The sequence below is a fragment of the Panthera pardus genome, unplaced genomic scaffold, assembly GCF_024362965.1.
Source record: "Panthera pardus isolate Hobbes unplaced genomic scaffold, ASM2436296v1 HiC_scaffold_12, whole genome shotgun sequence".
Lineage (NCBI taxonomy): Eukaryota > Metazoa > Chordata > Mammalia > Carnivora > Felidae > Panthera > Panthera pardus.
Window position 1 is genome coordinate 111,068,937 of NW_026526677.1, and position 21,525 is coordinate 111,090,461.

General features: G+C 39.7%; 1 protein-coding gene across 11 annotated transcripts in view; it reads right to left on the reverse strand.

Annotated features, from left to right (window-relative positions):
• Nucleotides 1–21,525, reverse strand: part of GRIA4 (glutamate ionotropic receptor AMPA type subunit 4) — a 396,312-nt gene that overhangs the window by 108,203 nt on the left and 266,584 nt on the right. For all 11 annotated transcript variants that reach the window (XR_008421331.1, XM_053900551.1, XM_053900547.1 and 8 more), the window contains exon 5: nt 8,285–8,469. Coding sequence is in view for 10 of the 11 variants with exons in the window: in XM_053900551.1 (XP_053756526.1) it covers nt 8,285–8,469 (185 nt within the window). In the remaining variant the exon portion in view is untranslated. The remainder of the gene's footprint in view (nt 1–8,284; nt 8,470–21,525) is intronic.

Sequence of the window (21,525 nt, forward strand, 5' to 3'; positions counted from 1 at the left end):
ATTTGCCTCTTTCCAATTGGTCATGCCCTGAAGCAGGATTACTGCCTTCCTCTGGTGACGCAAGAAGCCCCTGAGAGGTCAGGCATGGCTTTTAGGCTTTCCTGATTAGTTTGCAAACAGTACGGGAAGGTCACTGGCTTTGCCAACTGTCTGAGTGTCACATTGTGTCTAATGAGAACCTGAATTCCCCTTTTCTGTAGTGAAAGGGGAAACAGTGCAGAAAGGGGCACCAATTATGTTCGAGGTATGAGACAAAGTGGCAGTTTGAGATACCCATGAGCCAATTTCTCTATTCCCTTGTCAAACAACTATTTCATAATGTAAGGTCAGTCCTTGTCATCTTCTCCTAAGAAATACTTGGTGAGGCTCCTTAAATACATCCATCATGTGCCCTAAGGGCAGCTGGCTCTCGTTCCCTAACAGACGCCTCTGACATCATCACGTATTGGATAAGAACGGGCACTCATCCCCAGATCGCCGAGATGTTATGAGATCCTTGATCATTTTCTACGTGCTCTATTTCTAAAGGAAAGAAGGCATTTTCATAGGATTTTAGCCAATGCTTTTGGTTTAAACCTTAGTTAACCAGAGAAGAGTTGCTAACTAGAACAGAAAAGAGAAATAAATCTGTTACCTCATCACTTGATCTTCAGCACACAGAGTCTAGTGTCTCACCCAATGTGGGCACTCGATAAATATTGGTACAATGAATGAATGTACAGAAAGGGCCAACTGACCAAGGTTTTACTTTATACTCCTTTTCAAGGTGTATCCCATGTGTAAAATTATATTGTTTCAGGATCAAATGCAATTATCAGTCAGTCTTTATCAGAAATAGCATTCGTGAATTTTAGAGTGAGCAAAATTTTCTAACATCACCTCAGTCGAATGTGCTTTATTCAGAGTAAGGAGAAGTAGAATCACGGGCATTAAATTATTTCATTTACTTTTTTTTTTTCTGTTACTTATTTATTTATTCCTGAGAGAGAGAGAGAGAGAGAGAGAGAGAGAGAGAGAGAGAGAGTGTCAGTCCCAAGCAGGCTCCATGCCCAGCGTGAATTCTGACATGGGCTTGATCTCATGACCCTGGGATCATGACTTGAGTCAAAATCAACAGTTGGACACTCCACTGACTGAGCCACCCAGGTGTCCCTCTGTTTACTTTTTAAAAATAAATAATTGCACATTTCTTAAAAAGTGAAAATATTCATCTTTTTTGGAAACATAATTTTGGGGATATAGGTTGAATGAGCAAAGAAAGAGGTAGCAGAGAGTACAAACCACCTGTGGCCCTATGTAATGACTGTATCTAGAGGATGAGTTGGGTGTAATAAGAGAAGGGTTTCACTGACCACAGGAACATGGGAATTTAGCTGCGTGACCCTTGTTATTTTTCATGGTGGAGTAAAACGTGTGAGCAACCATTAGCCTTAAGTGCTATTTTGCTCAAATAATTTTTGATGCCAGAAAGACAGTTAAGATCAAGTTTGTTGTTGCTTTTCTGCTACTGGGCTAAGTATATGTATCAGTCTGGTAGTCGATATTCAGTTGATAAGGTCTTAGAGTCCCTAAGGACTCTTTGTAAGTAATCAAGCTCAGGATTCAAAATTAATGGATATGTGTGAAAATAAAATAATATATAAAAAGGTTTCCACTATAAAGCACTGATTTTGATATGAAAGCAATTCATTGGATTCCAGCTATATTATTTTTAGCTATTTTATAAAATAATTGATTGTCAGAGGAAGAAAACTATGTAAGGTGAATAATGCTAGTGCCCAATATGGTATATTAAAGTAAAAATTGACAGCTTTAATAATTGATCACAAATTTAACAAATACTCACAGAGTAGTTTTGGTTTTTGTCTTTTTTTTTTTTCAGAGTTATTTTCAGCAGATGAGTGGACCAAATTGCCCACTGGATTTAGAAGGCCAAAAATGCAACTTGTTTTATTACAGCCTTGTGCAAACAATGACAATAAATCTAGCTTTGTAGTTTTGTTACATTTCTATTACCTTAAAACTCAGTGGGTAATATTTATATAAATTCTTCCTTTTTTCCTATGGTGTAATTTAGCATAGAAAAATCAATATACCTTAAACTACACTCGCGAATAGTTGTTTTGAAACTGATGTTTTGAAATGTTTGAATGCATACACGGCTACTTGCTATTTTGAACAGTAATCTATGGAAGGGAAGCTTCCAAACTCATTCTATGAGGCCAGCATTACCTTGATTCCAAAACTAGGCAAGGACCCCACTAAAAAGGAGAATTATAGGCCAGTATCCCTGATGGACATAGATGTAAAAATTCTCAACAAGGCACTAGCAAATTGAATCCAAGAGTACATTAAAAGAATCATTCACCATGACCAAGTGGGATTCATTCCTGGGTTGCAAGACTGGTTCAATATTTGCAAATCAATCAACATAATACACCACATTAATTAAAAAAAAAGGGTAAGAACCATATGAATCTCTCAAAAGATGCAGAAAAAGCATGTGACAAAGTACAGCATCCATTCTTGATAAAAACCCTCAACAAAGCAGGGAAAGAAGGAGCATACCTCAACTTCATAAAGGCCATATATGAAAGACCCACTTCCTTAATATCCTTAAGCTAATATCATCCTTAATGGGGAAAAAGTAAGAGCTTTTCCTCTATGGTCAGGAACGGGAGAAGGATGTCCACTCTCACCATTGTTATTTAATACAGTACTGGAAGCCCTAGCCTCAGCAATCAGACAACAAAAAGAAATAAAAGGCATTCAAATTGGCAAGGAAGAAGTCAAACTTCAATATTTGCAGATGACATGATATTCTATGTACAAAACCTGAAGGACCCCAGCAAAAAACTGCTAGAACTAATACGTGAATTCAGCAAAGTCGCAGGATGTAATCAATATACTGAAATCTGTTGCATTTCTATACATTGTAATGAAGCAGTGGAAAGAGAAATCAAGGAATCGATCCCATTTACAAACGCACCAAAACCCCTACAATCCCTAGGAATAAACCTAACCAAAGAGGTAAAAGCTCTGTAGTCTGAAAACTATAGAACCTTCATGAAAGAAACCAAAGAAGACACAAAGAAATGGAAAAACATTCCATGCTCATGGATGGGAAAAACAAATATTGTTAAAATGTCTATTACTACCCAAAGCAATACACACATTCAATGCATTCTCTATCAAAATGCCACCAGCATTTTTTTTGCAAAGCTAGAACAAACAATCCCAAAATTTGTAAGGAACCACCAAAGACTGCCAATAGCCAAAGCAATCTTGAAACAAACAAACAAACAAACAAACATAAACAAAACGAAGCTGGAGGCATCACAATTCTGGACTTCAAGCTATATTACAAAGTACAGTATAGTACTGGCACAAAATGACACACATAGGTCACTGGAACAGAAGAGAAAACCCAGAAATGGACCCACCATTATACGGTCAACTCAACTCATCTTCAACAAAGCAGGGAAGAATATCCAATGGAAAAAAGTCTCTTCAGCAAATGGTGCTCATAAAAATGGGACAGCACTGTGCCAAAGAATGAAACTGCACCACTTTTTTACACCATACACAAAATAAATTCAAAATGGATGAAACAGAAAAACTACTAAAACCCTAGGCACAGGCAGCAACCTCTTTGACCTCAACCATAGCAGCTTCTTACTAGACATGTCTCCAGAGGCAAGGGAAACAAAAGCAAACATGAAGTATTGGGACTTCATCAAGACAAAAAGCTTCTCCACAGCGAAGGAAACAACGAAACTAAAATGTAACCTTCGAAACGGGAGAAGAAATTTGTAAATGACATATCTGATAAAAAGTTTATTCAAAATCTATAAAGAACTTCTCCAACTCAACACCCAAAACCAAATAATCCAGTTAAGAAATGGGCAGAAGACATGAATAGACATTTTCCCAAAGAAGACATCCAGATGGCTGACACATGAAAAGATGCTCAACATCGCTCACCACCAAGGAAATACAAATCAAAACCACAATGAAATCCCACCTCACACCTGTCAGAATGGCTAACATTAACAATTCAGGAAACAAGAGATGTTGGCAAGGATGCGGAGAAAGGGGAACCTTCTTGGTGGGAATGCAAACTGGTGCAGCCACTCTGGAAAACAGTGTGGAGGTTCCTCAAAGAGTTAAAAATAGAACTATGCATTCAGCCCAAATGTCTATTGACTGATAAATGGATAAAGAAAACGCAGAACATGTACAGAATGAAATATTACTCAAGCCATCAAAAAAGAATGAAATCTTGCAATTTGCAAGAACGTGGATGGAGCTAGAATGTATTATGCTAAATGAAATGAGTCCGAGAGAGACAAATGTCGTATGATTTCATTCATACGTGGAATTTAAGAAACAGATGAACATACTGGAAAGAAAAACAGAGAGGGATGCAGATCACAAAAATGACTATTGACTATAAAGAACAAACTAAGGGTTGATGGAGGGAAGTGAGTGGGGGATGGGCTAGATGGGTGATGGGTATTAATAGGAGGGCACTTGTGATAAGCACTGGGTGTTATATGTAAGTGATGAATCATTGAAGTCTACTTCTGAAACTGTATGTTAACTAACTAGAATTTAAATAAAAGCTTCAAACATTAAAAAAATAAGCCAACTGAAATTAAAAAAATAAAGATAAAGCCCATATTTAAAAGTATAACTATGAAGCATTCATTTACTCACCCTTATAGTCAAGAACTTTAGCTTTAATAAACACCTTAGTTTTGTTGTCCTTATCACAGATTTCTAGTGACAGTTTTGCTTTTTTAGTAGTGTTTTGGGCCTAAGGTCAGAGTTTTTCAAGCAAACTATCTAAAGACAGGGATAAAATTCTGCATTTTTAACAAAGCCGATACCTCAATCCAGTTGATTCTCAAGCCTACTATTTGTTGGAGATCTGCTGCCATAGAATATTTATAATTAAGTTAAAAAAGATGTTGCAAAATTCTAAAAGCAACTAATTTTAATTAATTTGAAAATCCTGACACATCCTGTAAGTCTTTTGGGCAGAGATTACAGAAAAGAGATATTAAAAAAAATAAACAGCGATACATTCATTAGAATGAATTAGGCATAAAAATAACTTGGAAAACAGGTACAGAAGATGAAGTGCTTCTTTAATTATAGTTGTCCATTCACACATTTTAGGAGAAAATTGTGTGAGCCATTTCCATTATGATTTGAAAACTGATATGAATGAAAATATCAGCAGAGTACTTATGGATAGCATGTTACTGCAGTCTGGAGGTTGCCTACCCTTCCATAAATGTACTAACATGTCCCCTTATCTGCATTATATTAACTTCCCCATCTTCTGAAAGAGGGCTACTTCTCAAAAGCATTTTCCTGATCAAGATTATTTAGCATTTTACTGTTTTAAAAACTGCTTTGGTTGATTCTCTGAAATTGTTTTCTCCTGTTATTTCAATTTATTAAAGAGGATGTTGAAATACAGGTGTATTAAAATACATGTAGAAACTCTTGATAAAGTTTGGATTAGCTCTTATGTTTAGATGAGACAGGAGTAAAACCAAGAAACATTAAAAAATGATTTGGCTTAGAGGTACAAAGCATTAAAATATAGATAGTAAAAAAAAATCATGTTCAGGATCAGAACATGTCTTTTTTGGGGGGAAAATTTTGCAGGACAAAGTATATTATATTCTCATAATACTGTAGATTTTGTACAATCGATTAGGTTTATAGTTGAGAGGGACAAAGTCTCATTATTACTATGCAGTCACGAGAGAAAATAAACAGTTTAGAACTCGGGAGGAAGAAGAGACACGGAAAAGACATGCTCAAGTTTTCTAAGTTCTGGGGATCTAATGTACAGCCTGGTGACCACAGTTAACAACACTGTGTCACGAGGGCGTCACGGGGCTCAGTCCGTTAAGTTTCTAACTCTTGGTTTCGGCTCAGGTCATGAACTCGTGGTTTGTGAGTCCAACCCCTGCATCAGGCTCTGTCCCGACAGCGCGGAACCTGCTTGGGATTCTCTCTCTGTCTCTTTCTCTGCCCCTCCCCTGCTTGCTCCATCTCTCTCTGAAAATACATAAATAAGCTTAAAAATTTTTAAAAACCAATACTGTGTTATCTGAAACCTGTTAGGAGAGTAGATCTGAAATATTCTCATCCCCAAAAGGAAATGGTGACCACATGAAGTGACAGAATTGTTCGTTCACCAGCCCTTCTGTGGTCGGTCACCACGTCATAATACGTTAGTGTATCAAATTACCACACTGCACATCTTAAACGTACACAATGTTATATGTTAATCATATCTCACTAAGACTAAAGAATATAAAAACAATATTTTTGAAGGGCACCTGGGTGGCTCAGATGGTTAAGCATTCAAATCTTCATTTCGGCTCAGGTCATGATCTCACAGTTCATGAGCTCCAGGTCTGCGTCAGGCTCTGCGCTGACACTGGAGATCCTGTATGGGATCCTCTCTCTCTCTCCCTCTCTCTGTCACTCCCCTGCTCTCTCTGCCTCTTAAAAAACAAAAGTGTATTTTAAAAAATGATCTTTTTGAGATGACAAAAAACAAAAAAAACAACAAAAAAAACAAAAAAAACCACGTCTGGTTCCCTTAGCAAGATTTTTTATTTCAGGCTTGCTCACAGAGTTTATTCAAAGCCCCCGGGCATGATTTCCTTCTCAGAAACCAGCTAAGCCCTGAAATGGGGCTTCTCCAGACGTGGTCATTTAAGCACAAGCGCTAAGTGTGTGTGTGGGGGGGTCTTTCTGAGCCTTCCTGGCCTTCTGACAGGAACATGGTAACCCAGGCAGTTCTCAGAACTGACTGTTCTGTGGGATTCATGAGGAGGTATTTACAGAGCTTCAGTCATTCATGGCAAACAACTCAAACTCTCCACGCAGGGGTGGCAGTGGGAGGGAGTGAAGACGGGGTTTGAGCTGAAGTGACTGTCTTACTTAGGCAAGTAAGACCGAAAGCTTTTTCTTGGACTCCATAAATACACATTTAAAAATTCCATACACCTCGAATAGTTGCAACCTTGATGACTTTTTGGACTCCCACTCAGGAATAAACCTGAGTGACATACAGGTTTATAATTAATATATTCCAATATGGTATAAACGTATTTCTTCAATCAAGTTTCTTTTTTTCTTCTTCTATGAAAAGTTAACAGGAAGTGAATATTCTTTCATTTCCTCTTACAGTATAGACTGGCTTCACCAGACGTTTCAAAGAACGACCACATGCTTTTTTACCTTTAACTTGCACTAATTCTTACACAGTTGATGGGGGAAACTCTGGCCATTGAGTTTAGGGCCCCTCAATATTAAGGAGGAAGCTCTGAAACGTATTTTGGTTTTGATTTTTCTAGTTGGGTAGCTGAGTTATTCTTATAAATACACCTCCACATTGGTAAGTTTACTACTATAAATCAAACCCTATTATGATGCAAACTGTATGTGGTAAAATAACCAACAAAACATCACTACAATACTGCTTCAGCCAACCTGACTTGGTGTAGAGAAACAGGAGCGAACATTTCCGAAGCCACTAGATGGCATTCATTCCCTGCAATTTTGGCCAAATAGAGCTACAGCTCATCACGACATGTAGGGTCAGGAGGAAGGCAAAAGTTAACCACTATTTGAGGATATTTTCCTATCATTTAGCACAATAACAAAGCTCACTTTTACCTTTTCCTGTCTACTTCAAGTCAAATCAACAACCATTTATTGAAAAATTTATTACAGGAGTCTTCATTTGTGAAGAGTTGAAAGCCATCTTCACTGTGCACTTAAACATGTAGAGGAAAATAAGCTATACACAGTATGCGATTTAACTTTTACTTCATTGCTTTACATGTTGTTGGTTCTCACGCAGCTAGTTTTCTAAAGGTTACCAAAAACACACAGTCACAAATACTGAAACTTTCTAAGATTGTAGATGGCATTAGTCTTCAGAATTAATGTTTATGAAAGTAGGAGGCCAAGAGCTCTTGATGACTCACAAAAGGTCCTTTCTATGGCAGGTCTTAAAAATGTGTGAGAAATAGTGCTTCTAATGCACTGAGACCTGAGAACCAAAACGTCCTTTGGTGATAAAGGATTATGATTTAGTTGTGGAGATGAATCATGGAATGAAAAATCCTGAACGCTGCACTTCAGACGAAATGGTGGGGAGGAAATATTGATGGGAACAAGTAAATCAAGAGTCAACTTTTTGTAGAAGGCATAGGGTTATAGTAACATAAAATCCAGGACTTACCTGTTCTAATATGTTTTGAAGCCTCTCTATCTCACAGTCTATTACAAATTTCTTCTCTTGTCGTCTATCAAGTTCTTCTAGAAGTTGCCTATAGCTGACATCATTAAAATTTTCCACACATATAGCGCTGACATGCCAACCATTTTGTCCTGCTTTTTCCATAATAGCTTGAAGTATTGAGTATCCTAGTGGGGAAAAAAAATCCAGACGGGTTACCAAAATCATACTTTAACTCCCCTTCAATAACTTATGTAGGCACTGAATCTACAGCAACATTTTTATGTTGCAAATACACAATGAATGCTTTAGAAATTTAAAATCTGACTGGTTATTTGTGAATCACTTGTTTTTGCTTTCTCTACTTGAGGCAACACCCTTTAAAAGATTACTTGGATGAAGGAAGAACACCTTAAGAAGTTCTCAGAATTTCTCTACTGGAGAACATTACCTTGCTTTAGACATGTTTTTGATGAGATAAACCAAAAACCAAATTCAGTACTACCGGCAGTCAATACAATTTCATAAATTCATTTTGTTAATTCTACTCACTGGAAAGAATTAATTTTGAACAACTGTTTAGGCTCTTCACTCAAACATGGTAGTAAAAACATTTTTTTTGGATTCAGCTATGGAAGAGATGATGTAGAAAAAACAATGCAAAAGTATGTATTGAAGACCCATTATTGTGAAGGGAGAGGCATGATTATGTCCCCTCCCTGCTTTTTCTGGAAAGAAGGCGTTCTTTAACTCTTTGTCTCTTGGCTGGGGGATGATGTGGATTGAGGTTGAACTGAACGGCTACTAGGTGGGGCAGTAGGCACCCAAACTCATAATCTAGTAGAGGAGAAAAAGACATTCAAAGAAACAAAGGCAATCGAGTTTAAAATGGTGTAATGATAGCTGTGCTCAATGCAGTGTTGGCCCAAAGGGACGGTTTGGTTAAATCTGCCTTGTTGGACGTGGGTACCAAGTACGGAGAACAAACAACTTGTACGGGGTCGTGAAGATTGAGGACACTCATCCAAGATTGCTGAAATCTGAGGAGTATTCGTTAGCTGGAGACAGCCTTCCAGCGAATGGGGGGGTCTGTGCCTTGTTGTCCATCCAGACCTCTCTGCATCAACCAGCACAGAAGGGAAGTAAGAGGTCTTGGTATCTGGATTAAGGAAGATGCGCAAAACTTGGAATACAGCACCTGGAGTGTTTCTTCGGGCCAACACTGTCTTGAAATCTTGCTTTTTTCGGCTCTCGGTTTTGGACTGGCGGAGACTTTAAACTATGAACAGCCCTTACACACGAACTGGTTAGACTCAGAGCCTGGTACCCAGTTATTTTTTCCCCCTTGTGGCTTAGCATAAAAAAATATGCTAGTCCTTTTTAAGAAGGTCTGGCATTTCTTTGAGTTCATTCTATGACAGATGCCTACGGTCTCTCCCTCCCCTGGTCCCTGGAGTGAGCCTGTAGAACCAGGTGGATTAAAAGCAAATACTTGAATACAAAGAACTTGCAACATAAGAGGACATTTATTCAGGTTTATGATTGGTATGAGTCTCTCAGATTCAAGGGTTTTGATTTTTCGGTATATTTTCTACAAGTCAGAGTTTCAAACGTTACGGATGCTCAGTTAATATCAACAGATGGAACTGATGATGAGATCATATTTGAAATATAAATTACCTGATATCCTGCCAAATGAAATACTGTGGCAGTCAGGACTCATTTTTATCTAAATGAAAAAAAAAATTCCCCAAAGAGGAAGAAAGAGGGCATGTTAATTACTATATAATTATTCTGGTACATCTACTGCTCTATTTAGTTTTCCCTTCTGCAACGTATGCCTATCATTATCTTTTCAAATCTCACCTAGATTCCCCTCAGCCTCCACCCCAAGTCCAGTGCTCTTTCCCTTGTTTTCTGTTGGGCACAAATGTCACAGGATGGTCTGAGTGCTCTCTTAATGTACCTGCTCATGCCTCATTTAGTCAGTTACTGAGACTTGCTCTCTGCTAGGAAGGGAGGCAATGTTACTTTTATTCACTTTTGACACCCATGAACACGTTCTTTTCAAAAATACCAACAGACATCTTCCTTTTCCTTTTTCTCCCTCTATTTGTTGTCAAACCAAAATAATTTAAGGGCATTCTGCTCGATTTTTTGCATGTTGTACAAATGAGAACTACTGGGCACACACACCAAAGCAGTTGTCCTGCTCCGTGGGATCAATTCTTTATGTATCACCTTTAAATTTATTTATTTTTTAAAATTTTTGGCATCATGTGCTTATCAGGATTCATGTCACCAAGTAAGCATCCAGGTTGTTATTATCCTTCCTACGGGACTTTCACAGAATGTACAGTGGCAAGCCTTCTGATGAAATTCATATATGTTCACCGTTGCATAAGAGATATTTCAAGGTTCACACTAATGCCAAAACTATAATTCAAATTCAACATTTCGTTATCTGCTTTTTCCGATTTACAAATGACACTAGAATTGACATAGACGAACCCCTAGGACACAATCTTTGTTAAACGGCAAAGAAAGTTGGCTGCCTAAAAAGAATCATTAATCATGGTCAGAAGTAAATGGCATCTTTTCAATGCAATGCAAGGGACATGCAGTTACAGGTTGGAAGCTTGAATTCTTTTATAAGCTGTGTTGGATTTTAATATGCTTTCTTATTTATGCCACTCAGAGGTGTGTGTCTTATTTATTTGCCAGGATAGTTGTAACTTGGAGAAAATACTGCTGTTGAATCTATGATTATGTAACTTAGCTGTTATATAAACTAAAAAATCACAAGTCATGTCATACTAAATCTACATCTGGCTATGATTTGTGTCTCCTACTTATTAGAAAATCTGTAAGGCAATATTGTTGGCCATGAATACTGCAGTGCTGGGTGAATCCCACAAGACAGACGGAGACTGTACTACTGTAAAGGATCTTTTTAGTGTTGCTTCTACATTAATAAGCTGCCTAACATTTTAATTCAATATAATTTACTGAAAACCTACTACATCCAAGATTCTTGAAGGTTTGCCAAGATAAAGACATGATTCCTGTGTCTACAAGGAATTAACTATCTAGTCACTTACTAAGTAACTATTATGCAAATTACACAGTATCGTATAAATAACCAAAATAATTTTATTAGACTCGTAGCGAAACCATCCCATGGACAAGATCACAGTACTGTCCTAGAGTAAGTAATTAAAGAACACTATCAAGTGACACACACAGGTATTTTTAAAAATGTTATTACGTCACGTAATGATGTTATCAATTATGCTGACAACTGATCACAGTGATGTAAGCAGTTCTGAACTACTGCCTCCACACACACATCAACAGCTTTTACATCATCCATGGGGAATGGCGTATTTTCCATGAGCAGTACCATCCAGACAAGTGGCTGCTAGCAACACAAGCTGGATTTTGTTTATGTGACGTTCTCTCTTTCAAGAGTTATTTGATTCAACTATCTGTACACAGAGGAGCAGGAGGAGAATCACGAGAAGTTTATGTCATGGTGGACATAATTTCAAAAGAAGGGAGTTATCCATAAGCTGTAAAAAAACAAAAACAGAAAACTTCCCTTGGATAAGGACAGAGAAGAGCTCATAGTGCTCTTTAATTAGAAGGTCATCGGTGCACTCAAAGCTGCATCACTGGAAGGCCGGACGCAGAAGTCATATTTCGGAAGGCTGAGAAATTGAGAAAACGAGACGAAGTGAGACTGTAGACATTATCAAGGAGAGTCGTCAGGGTAGTGAAGTAATCAGATGAAGTGTGCCCCATCATGATGAATAGGGGTGTAGAAACCTCGAGGTCGTGAGGACCCGTCTGGAAAGGAGAGGGCTGAGTCTATCCCATGGGGGTTGCTGAGCTTAGAAAAGAGAAGGGGCACAGCGACTGCTTATATGTACTCCAATTACAACCCCTCTCGTTAACCTCATGAATTGCTAGGCAGGCATCTACCACCAGTCTAGTGATTTCTCTGGTCTGGGCACAATCACGGGCATCCCCAGCTAGTGGATTTGAAGAGAAAGGTTTCTATGCCTGGGAGTATACTTCATGCTGTGGATTAACCTCAGTCTTAGGGAGGAATAAGAGTCTGGAATCCTCGGCATCTGATGCCGCCATGCTGGAAATGGAGAGCAGATGTTGTGACCACAGAGTCTGGACTCGTACCAAAGCAGCTTAGCCTGGAAATCACGTGTTCAAAGGCCACTGTCTGGACTCTAAGGTCTCAGCACATGGTTGGAGGAACCAACATGTAGCTTGGTTAAATTTATGGGCAGCTGTGACTATAGCATTTATTTTATGCCACAGTTCATGAAGGGCAGAGTGAAAATAAACAAAGACCTTCTAACTTAAATAGTTTGAGGCCATACATGCAAACCTGATATAAGATGACGAGTCTTCCTTGTCTACAATCAAGAGTAAAAATGGAAAATCCATCTTTAAAGATGGGCATTCTGGGTCTTAGATTTTCCCTGTGGCCTCTCATATTTTCTGACAAGAACATTCATCGTTTCCTGACCCCTATACTCCAGTGTTCATAGTTAATTCAGATGCCATCTTACAGGTGAACTTAGTAATTTAAATGTTTAAAGTTTCTGTTAGTGGCACTTGAAGCTAACCCTCATTAATATGGGAATACAGCAAATACGTTTAACCATTTGCCAGAGGTTCAAAGCATAGAACTCCTCCCTCCAGACATGCCCTAGCACTATTTTTTTTTTCCTTATTTCTCCTGGGCTTTTCTCCAGGCCGCTGGAGAATTTGATTTCAGTGCAAAGAATGGTTGAACCTATAAACTTATACATCACTTGTTTACACAGCAAGTAGACTGATTTTTGTAGGCAGAAACTCCATGGCACTTCCTTGCAGTGCCCTGTTTTCTTATTCTTTTCTGATATATACCAAAATCATAATAATCCCTCCCTCTCTTTCAGTATCATTTGGGCCACTAATGTCTCTGTTTTACATTCTCCAGCAACACTGCACTTCTCAGAAGTTCTAGGAGGTACCATGCATCTCTACCTCAGTGCCTTTGCACATGCTACCATTGCCCTTAAAAAACTGTTTCCTTCTACCTTTGTCTTCTTTCATCTTTCGGAGCTTATTGCCTACATAACTTACCTACCCCTGACTGATCACTTTCTCCTCTGAGCTCTTCAAGCTCTTATAGCTTTCTGTACATTTCTTTCAGAGATTTTTACCACAGTTTCTGGCTATGTATTTAATGATGATCTGATGATGCCTCTGCCTTCCACCGTATTGTGAGCTCCGTGAACATAGGGACCACTTCTGGGCTCGGTTCGTAGTTCAGTGGGGGCACAGTTGATGCTCAGCAAATTGTCTGAATGCATGAGTGAACTAGTGGGAATTTTAGAGGGAGGAATCAGAATTTTAAAAGGCTCAGAGGTAAGACAAAGCGTGGCAGTTCACATCCAGGAACCTGAAATATGTCCGGTTTATCTTGTGTGTTTGGAAGGACAAGGAGGGTGCTGGAGAACTGGTGAGGACTGCAGGAAGGGCTGGAGAGAACGGCAGGCAAGTGTCATCACAAGGGCTTTCTCCATTGTATCACAGAATTCAGTCTTTATTCCCCAGGGACATGAGGAAGAGAATGACAAATGTGTTGTACAGTGATCATTCAGCTGAGGTGTGAGAAACACTGTGGATGAGAGCAACAGGAAATCGGAAAATCAGTTCATGCCATACTGAAGGGATCCAGGTAAGACATGACAGGAAAGGAGAGTGGATCTGAGACTGTGGGAGAAGGATAACTCAACTTGGTGATCGACAAAACAAACGGGATGAGGAGGTGGATTTGGGCGTAACAACAATCTGTTCTGTTGGTGGCCATTTTGTCCTGTTTTCTACAGGAACTTAGGTCTCTTTGACGTCCTGAAGAAGCACGTATTTTTCTACTTGGATTTCAGATGTCAAGTGACTTCTGGTGATAAGGCCTGGCAGTCACCTCCTTCATCACCCGAACCGGTATGCTAGATTCTGACACAGGTTTGAGAAACCCAGTTTTCTCTCTTGCTTCAGGCTAGAGACCATCTCTCTACATTCTGAACAGTCCCTAAGAATAACCTGGAGGGGCACCTGAGTGGCTCAGTCAGTTAAGCATCTGACTCTTGATTTCGGCTCAGGTCATGATCTCACCGTTCCATGGGTTTGAGCCCCGCATTGGGCTCTGTGCTCACATCAAGGAGGCTGCTTGGGATTATCTCTCTCCCTCTATCTCTCTCTGTCCCTTCTTCCTTCTCTCTCTCTCTCCCAAAATAAATAAATAAACATTAAAAAAAGTTTAAAAAAAGAATAAACTGGAGATCTTTTCAAGTTTGCTTCCAGAATTGTTTAATCTGCTCAGCACTATGAGTATTTACCCATCTTTTTATGGTGCACAGCAAAGCCTTTTCACGCAAGAAAGGCATTCTTCAAAATTTTGTATAGTTTTAAACTCCAATAACTAAAGACTAGTTTCCTGATCAGAATAAATGTCTGGCATGATTTCTGTATGGTTATGATTTTGCTCATAGACTGAAGTTTTATAAATTTTAAATATCACACTAAGCAAAGTTCACAATTATTTTTTTTCACAATATAAAAACTTCACAATTCAAACTTGCACTAAACGCAACCATATAGTTGCATCTAAAATATAGATTTTGAATTGGGGCGCCTGGATGGCTTAATTGGTGAGGTTTCTGACTCTTGACTTTAGTTCGGGTCATGATCTCGTATTCGTGACTTCGAGCCCTGTATCAGACTCTGTGCTGACACCTCGGAGCCTGGAGCCTGTTCTGGATTCTTCTTCCCCACCCCCGCCCCCACTTGCTCTCTCTCTCTCTCTCTCAAAATAAATAAAAATAAGCTTATGAAAATAATAAAAAATATAAATTTGCGAATTAACAGCAAGCAAATAACTTTTGTCTCATATTAAGCATTTAAAGTACTTAAGACCTAATTTTCCACGTTAAACTTATTCAATATGCGACACTCTGGGAGAGCAAATTGTTGAGTGGAAAGGAGGGACAGGGCCCCTTAGAGACAGGACTGCTCTGCGCAGAGAATGACAGGTAGAGAAGGGGAGGGTCTGCTGGAGAGACAGTGAGGTGGGAAGCTTGAGGAACACTTAACGGATTACTAATAGTTTAGAGACTAATCTGCTGGAGTAGTAGGTTCATAAACATACAAAGCTTTATTTTCATTTGACAATGTGCCGGGACCTCAAGAGCGGCCCGGCCTGTGAAAGAGGTAGGACTGTCCCCACCCTGTAGGTGAAGAAACAGAGATAAAGATGGGCTGTGTGATCGACATCAAGTCATAACCCTAACAACCGGCAGGGCTGTGAGGTTCAGCTCAGGCCCTCCGTTCTCAAGCCCAGGGGCTCCTGCACCCCATGTGAGCACACAGGGGAGCTGGAGATGATGTCTCAAGGAGGGCTGGGGCTGTGTTGAGGTCTTCACCAGCTCTGGTGAGCCTCTCACCAACACCCCTAGCGCAGCAGCAGACGGTGTCAGTGCTGTCTTCAGGGACACCGAGAATCTGACTGCTTCTCCCAGCAGGTGCAAGCCAGCACTGCCTCTGGTCTGGAACATGCAGGCGTCTCCTGACCTTGTCCTTGCTCTCGTCACCACCCCCCCACCCCCCACCCCTGGGACCACTGGTAGCACAGCTGTGCGCAAGCCAGATCCCGTCACTCCTGCTCACCCCTCCTGCTGGACCTGCACTGCAGGCCACTGAGTCACATCTGTGACCTGAGCCTCTCCTACCTCAGCATCTCTGACCCCAGTGTCTCCAACCTCAGCCTCTCTGACCCAGCCTCTCCGACCTCAGCATGTCTGACCTCAGTCTCTCTGACCCCAGACTCTCTGACCTCAGCCTCTCTAACCTCAGCCTCACCGACTGCACCCACGGGGCTTAGTCCCAGACCCGCCAGTCAAACCAAGAGCTGTGCCCTCTTGCTGTCCTCCAGGCGGGTCCATGAGGCTCCCCTTTCACCTCTTTCCAACCTTTACCCTCTGCCCTCTCTTCAGCAGGCCATCCCAGTCTCATTCTCCAGCAAGACAACTCTCTGGTCCTGAGACTCCACATTTCCCTTCCTCGCCAGACTCTGTCTCTAACATCAACACCTGATATACTAGGTACATTATTCATGTACCGCGTGTATCGTCATTGCCCCCACAGAAGTGCAGGCTCACACACAGAGGCACACTGGTTCTGTTTCCTGAGCTAGAAGACTGGCCACTAAAGGGCACTCGAAGAATGTGCTTCAATAGTTAAAAACCGGAAGTTAAATCTTACTTAATTTTTTTAAATGTTTGTCTACAGCTGAGACAGAGAGACAGAGAGAGACAGACAGACAGACAGAGAATGAGCAGGGGATGGGCAAATAGAGAGGGAGACAGAGTCTGAAGCAGGTGCCAGACTCCCAGCTGTCAGCACAGAGCCAGACTCAGGGCTCGAACTCACGAACCATGAGATCATGCCCTGAGGTGAAGTTGGGCGCTCAACTGACTGAGCCATCCAGGTGCCCCAAATTTTACTTCATTTTTAAGAGGGACACACTGGAGGCTTCGGAACACAGGCAGGTGACAAAACTGCTTTCATATTAGCTGACATGATGGACTCCAGTAGAGAAGGAAGAAAGGGAGGCCCAACAGGAGGCTCCAGAAATGAGTCCAGGTCCAGTCTACAGTCATTTGAACAAAGATGGGGGACAATGGAGAAGGTCAGTGGCTTGCTTGTCTCCAAATTCTACACTTGCCACTTCATTCTGTACTCATCCATCGAGTATACCAGGAGATTCTTTATCATAGTGGGTTGGAACCATACAAGACTGCCATTTTTACGCATTTAGATGCTAAAAGAATGTGGCAGGTAAGTGCAAAAACTCCCAAACCAGGGCAGAGAGGAGTCATGAGGAATAGGAGCCAGGAGCCTTGCACACCTCAGCCCTCCTCAGGGTATCCCTGGAAACTGCTCTACAGTTTCTGTTATCAGTCTTTCTAGCAACCATCTTGAGTCATTAACAAAGGCTGAAACAAGCCTCAAAAAAAAAAAAAAAATCAGAATTAAAGGAAATTTGAAATCCGGTTTAGAAAGAACTCTATTCTCAATGCTAAAAACAGAACTACATTTGGTTTATAAAAACAAATCCTCAGCTAACCTTGAAGAGCTCGTTCACTGGCTGAGGATGGTCAGTGCTCTCCACAAAATGCTGGTTTTTAAAAGACCAATTAATTTACTCTACCCTACATTGAAGCCTGAGTCCCAGAGAGCTCATTAATTAAACATGAAAGCAATCACTAGCAACACAAAACACATGGAAGTGTTACACATCCTATTAGATATCAGTTTGTTACTTCACGTGCCAAACTGTGTACTGTAAATAATATTAATTTAGATCCGGCTTTTATATACAAAGCCAAAACCATTCATTTTGGTTGATTTGAAAGTGATATTTTAAAACATTACTTTGTCTTTTCTTTTGAAAAGGAGTAGCAGCACATAATTTTCTTTAGATGATTCTGTTGAAAGGATTTGCATACAATTACCGAGACAATTTCTGTTCCTAGCAGGAACAAACACAGGATGAAGTAAGTATTCACCATATGATTAGCCTAATTTTTATATCCCACTGAGGCTTGCTCAATTCCAAGAAGTAATTGTAAACTCATGTCAGTGACTGAGAGTGAATACATTTGATTACTCACTATTAAATTTCTTTACTGGGGAAATGACACTGAGGTGATCATATAAATAAAGAGTGATTTCTTGAACAGCGTGCCAAGAAACAAATGATGGATTCAGTGGTAGACTCAGTTACCTTCGGCTGCAACAACTGTGTTTTTCATTTCAACTATATGGTTCTGAGGCAGGGTATTTGAATTCCTTAATCATCCAGTTTTGACTTCTATGCAGTGAAGATGATTAATGTAGGATTTTATTACATATAGAATCTGCTCCATAGCTGTTAACAAAAATCGCCTTCACTCCCCATGGTAGAATGGAGGGAGAATGCTCTTGTCTATTTGAGGGATGTGCTTTGTGAATTCATGGCAGGCGAGGGAATTCTTCCCCACAACTCTGGGAGACTCAGAACGTATAACTCAACATCCCATTCCCGCTGGAAAACGAAAAGAAAAACTTAACTCTTATTCTTCAATTCTGTGTTTGGTTACTAGCCATGGACTCAACTCGGTTTCGTCAGAAACCCAGGAGATGCTCTCAGACTTGTCACTTTTTTTTCACCGTCATCTCTAGTCAATGCTGATATTTCTTCCTACATATTGTATTTAAGATCTTCCATGAAAAGGTCCCTACTTACCCTTTCCATTTTCACTCAGTGAATATTTCCTGAGGGTCTACTGTATGCAGGCCATTGCTCGAGAGTCTGCATATACAGGAATAACAAAGACAGTAGAACGAGCAGACCCTCGAGAACCTTACACTCCTGGGCTAAGGCAGACAATAAACAAATACACAAATACATTTATGATGACAAGAGGTGGCAGGTGTTACGAAGAAAAATGAAGCAAGGATGGGACAGAAATGACTGGCGGCGATGGTGGCACTTATTTTTCCACACCAGTCTCTCACAATCTCTCTGAGCTACACATCCCTCAAGTCACACTGAAGATCAGCAGTTCACTGAGTAAACCAGTCTTTCTCACTTGCTTCACGTATTCCAGTGGCTACCCTTTGTGCCGAGAAAGTCTACGTTCTTCATCCTAACTTGTACCTTCTGATTTCAGTTTAAGCCTCAGCCTTAGTCTTAGGCCATTTCAGCAGACTTCTCTCACTGGGACTACTAAATCAAAAGCTTCTGCACAGCAAAGGAAATAATCAACAAAATGAAAAAGACAGCCTACGGAATGGGAGAGGTTATTTGTAAATGGCATCTCTGATAAAGTGTTAGTTTCCAAAATATATAAAGAACTTAGACAACTCAAATAATACCCCAAAACAATCCAATTTAAAAACAGGCAGATGATATGAACAGACATTTCTCCAAAGGAGACATCCAGATGGCCAAAAGACACATGAAAAGATGCTCATCATCACTAATTATCAGGGAAATACAAATCAAAACCATGAGGAGGTATCACCTCACACCTGTCAGAATGGCTAAAATCAACAACATAAGAAACAAGTGTTGGCAAGGATGTGGAGAAAGGGAACCCTCTTTTACTGTTGTTGGTGGGAATGCAAATGGGTACAGCCACTGTGGAAAGGAGTACAGAGGTTCCTCAAAAAATTAAAAATAGAATGATCCAGTAATTGTGCCACTGGGTATTTAGCCCCAAAATAGAAAAACACTAATGCAAAGGGATACATGCATCCTGATGTTTATTGCAGCATTATCTATAAGAGCCAAATTAAGGAAGCAGCCCAAGTGTCCATCAACTGGTGAATTCACTAAGATGAAGTGGTGTATGTATGTGTGTGTGTGTGTGTGTGTGTGTGTGTATATGTGAATATATACATATATATTAATATATACACCTATATGAATATGTACACCTATATTCATATATACATATATATGAATATATACACATATGAATATATACATATATGTGAATATATACATATATGAATATATACACATATATGAATATATACACATATGAATATATACACATATGAATATATACATATGAATATATAAAATATATATGAATATATAAAACATATATGAATATATGCATATATAGGAATATTACTGAGTCATTAAAATAATGATATCTTGCCATATGCAAGGATATGGATAGAGCTAGACAGAAAGTACTAACTGAAGTAAGTCAGGGAAAGACAAACACCATACCATTTCACCCATATGTGGAATTTATGAAACCAAACAATCAAGCAAAGGGAAAGGGATGAGAGACAAACCAAGAAACAGACTCTAAATACAGAGAACACACTGATGCTCCCCAGAGGGGAGGTGGGTGGGGGGATGGGGGAAATAGGTGATGGGTTACTAAGGAGGGTACTTGTGATGAGCACTGGGTGTTGTATGGCAGTGTCTGAATACCTGAAATCTAATATAACACAGTATGTTAACTAACTGGAGTTAAAATAAAAGAAAGGAAAAAAAGAAGACTTCTCTGTCTTTTCATATTGAGTATTTTTTGTCTTTTTTGAGTGTATTTTCTTTTTTTCTTTATTCTTCCCCATCTGTCTGTACAGAAATTACAGCTCATATCTCATTGAATTAATGAATTAAATTATTTATCAAGTAAGCAAGATACGCTACTTTTGGAAGTACCAAGTACACAGTGAGGCACAGTTGCTGATCTGAAAGACTTCAAACTTTAATAACCGTTATTGTTAATTTATCTGTCTAGTTCTCTTTAAGTATGATATGAGCTCTTATTCACTTTTGTTTCCCTAGTTTGTTTGTTCTTTTCAACACAAAGGAAAGAATCCAAGGAGGAGATCGAACTGAATGGCAAAGGTAAAAATCCTGCCTGTTTTATATCACACCCCTCCCCCATTTGATCAAGTGTAGTAATAATGGAATTTGCATTCCGTTTGATCAAGTGTAATAATAATAAGGATAATAAAAATACCTGTAAGTTATTGAAGGCCTACCTAATCTGTAGCAGGTACTGTATTAAGCGCTTTATGGGCATAGTGTTAGTTTTATTATCTTCATTTTATATAAAGCAAACTAGATGATGGAGAAGTTGAATTCTTGGTAAGATTACTTAGCAATTATGTTAGAGCACTTCGTGTGACGTTAAAGTCTGCCTTTTATTCTCCTCTGTGATACTGTCTTTAATACAATGAACACTTAATTCCATTCTGTTTGGGATAATTTTATGCCCCTATTAAGGATTCATTTTTGACCCAGAAATATCCCTGACCATGAAGCACTCCTGGTATCAGGGATGTCTCCAAGGAGCGCTATATATGGCTGCTGCTATTCGTGCTGGGGATGTGCTTACTGTTTCAACTCTAGGTTCCCAGGGAAGTGATATGCCTGTCCCCCCAGCACCCCACCCGACCACTCTCTGGCAGATCTGGCCCAAATGTTACAACTGAAAAGATTACAATAATGAACAAAACTTATTCCTTCACAACAGTTTATGAATGCTGCCCTGTGGCTAAGCTTGGTTAATGATGTCGCCCTGGCCCTGCTCAGGACATACCATCAACTGCCTTCTCTCTGAAGGATGTCAAACACTGAATCATAGAATTAGGTCAGC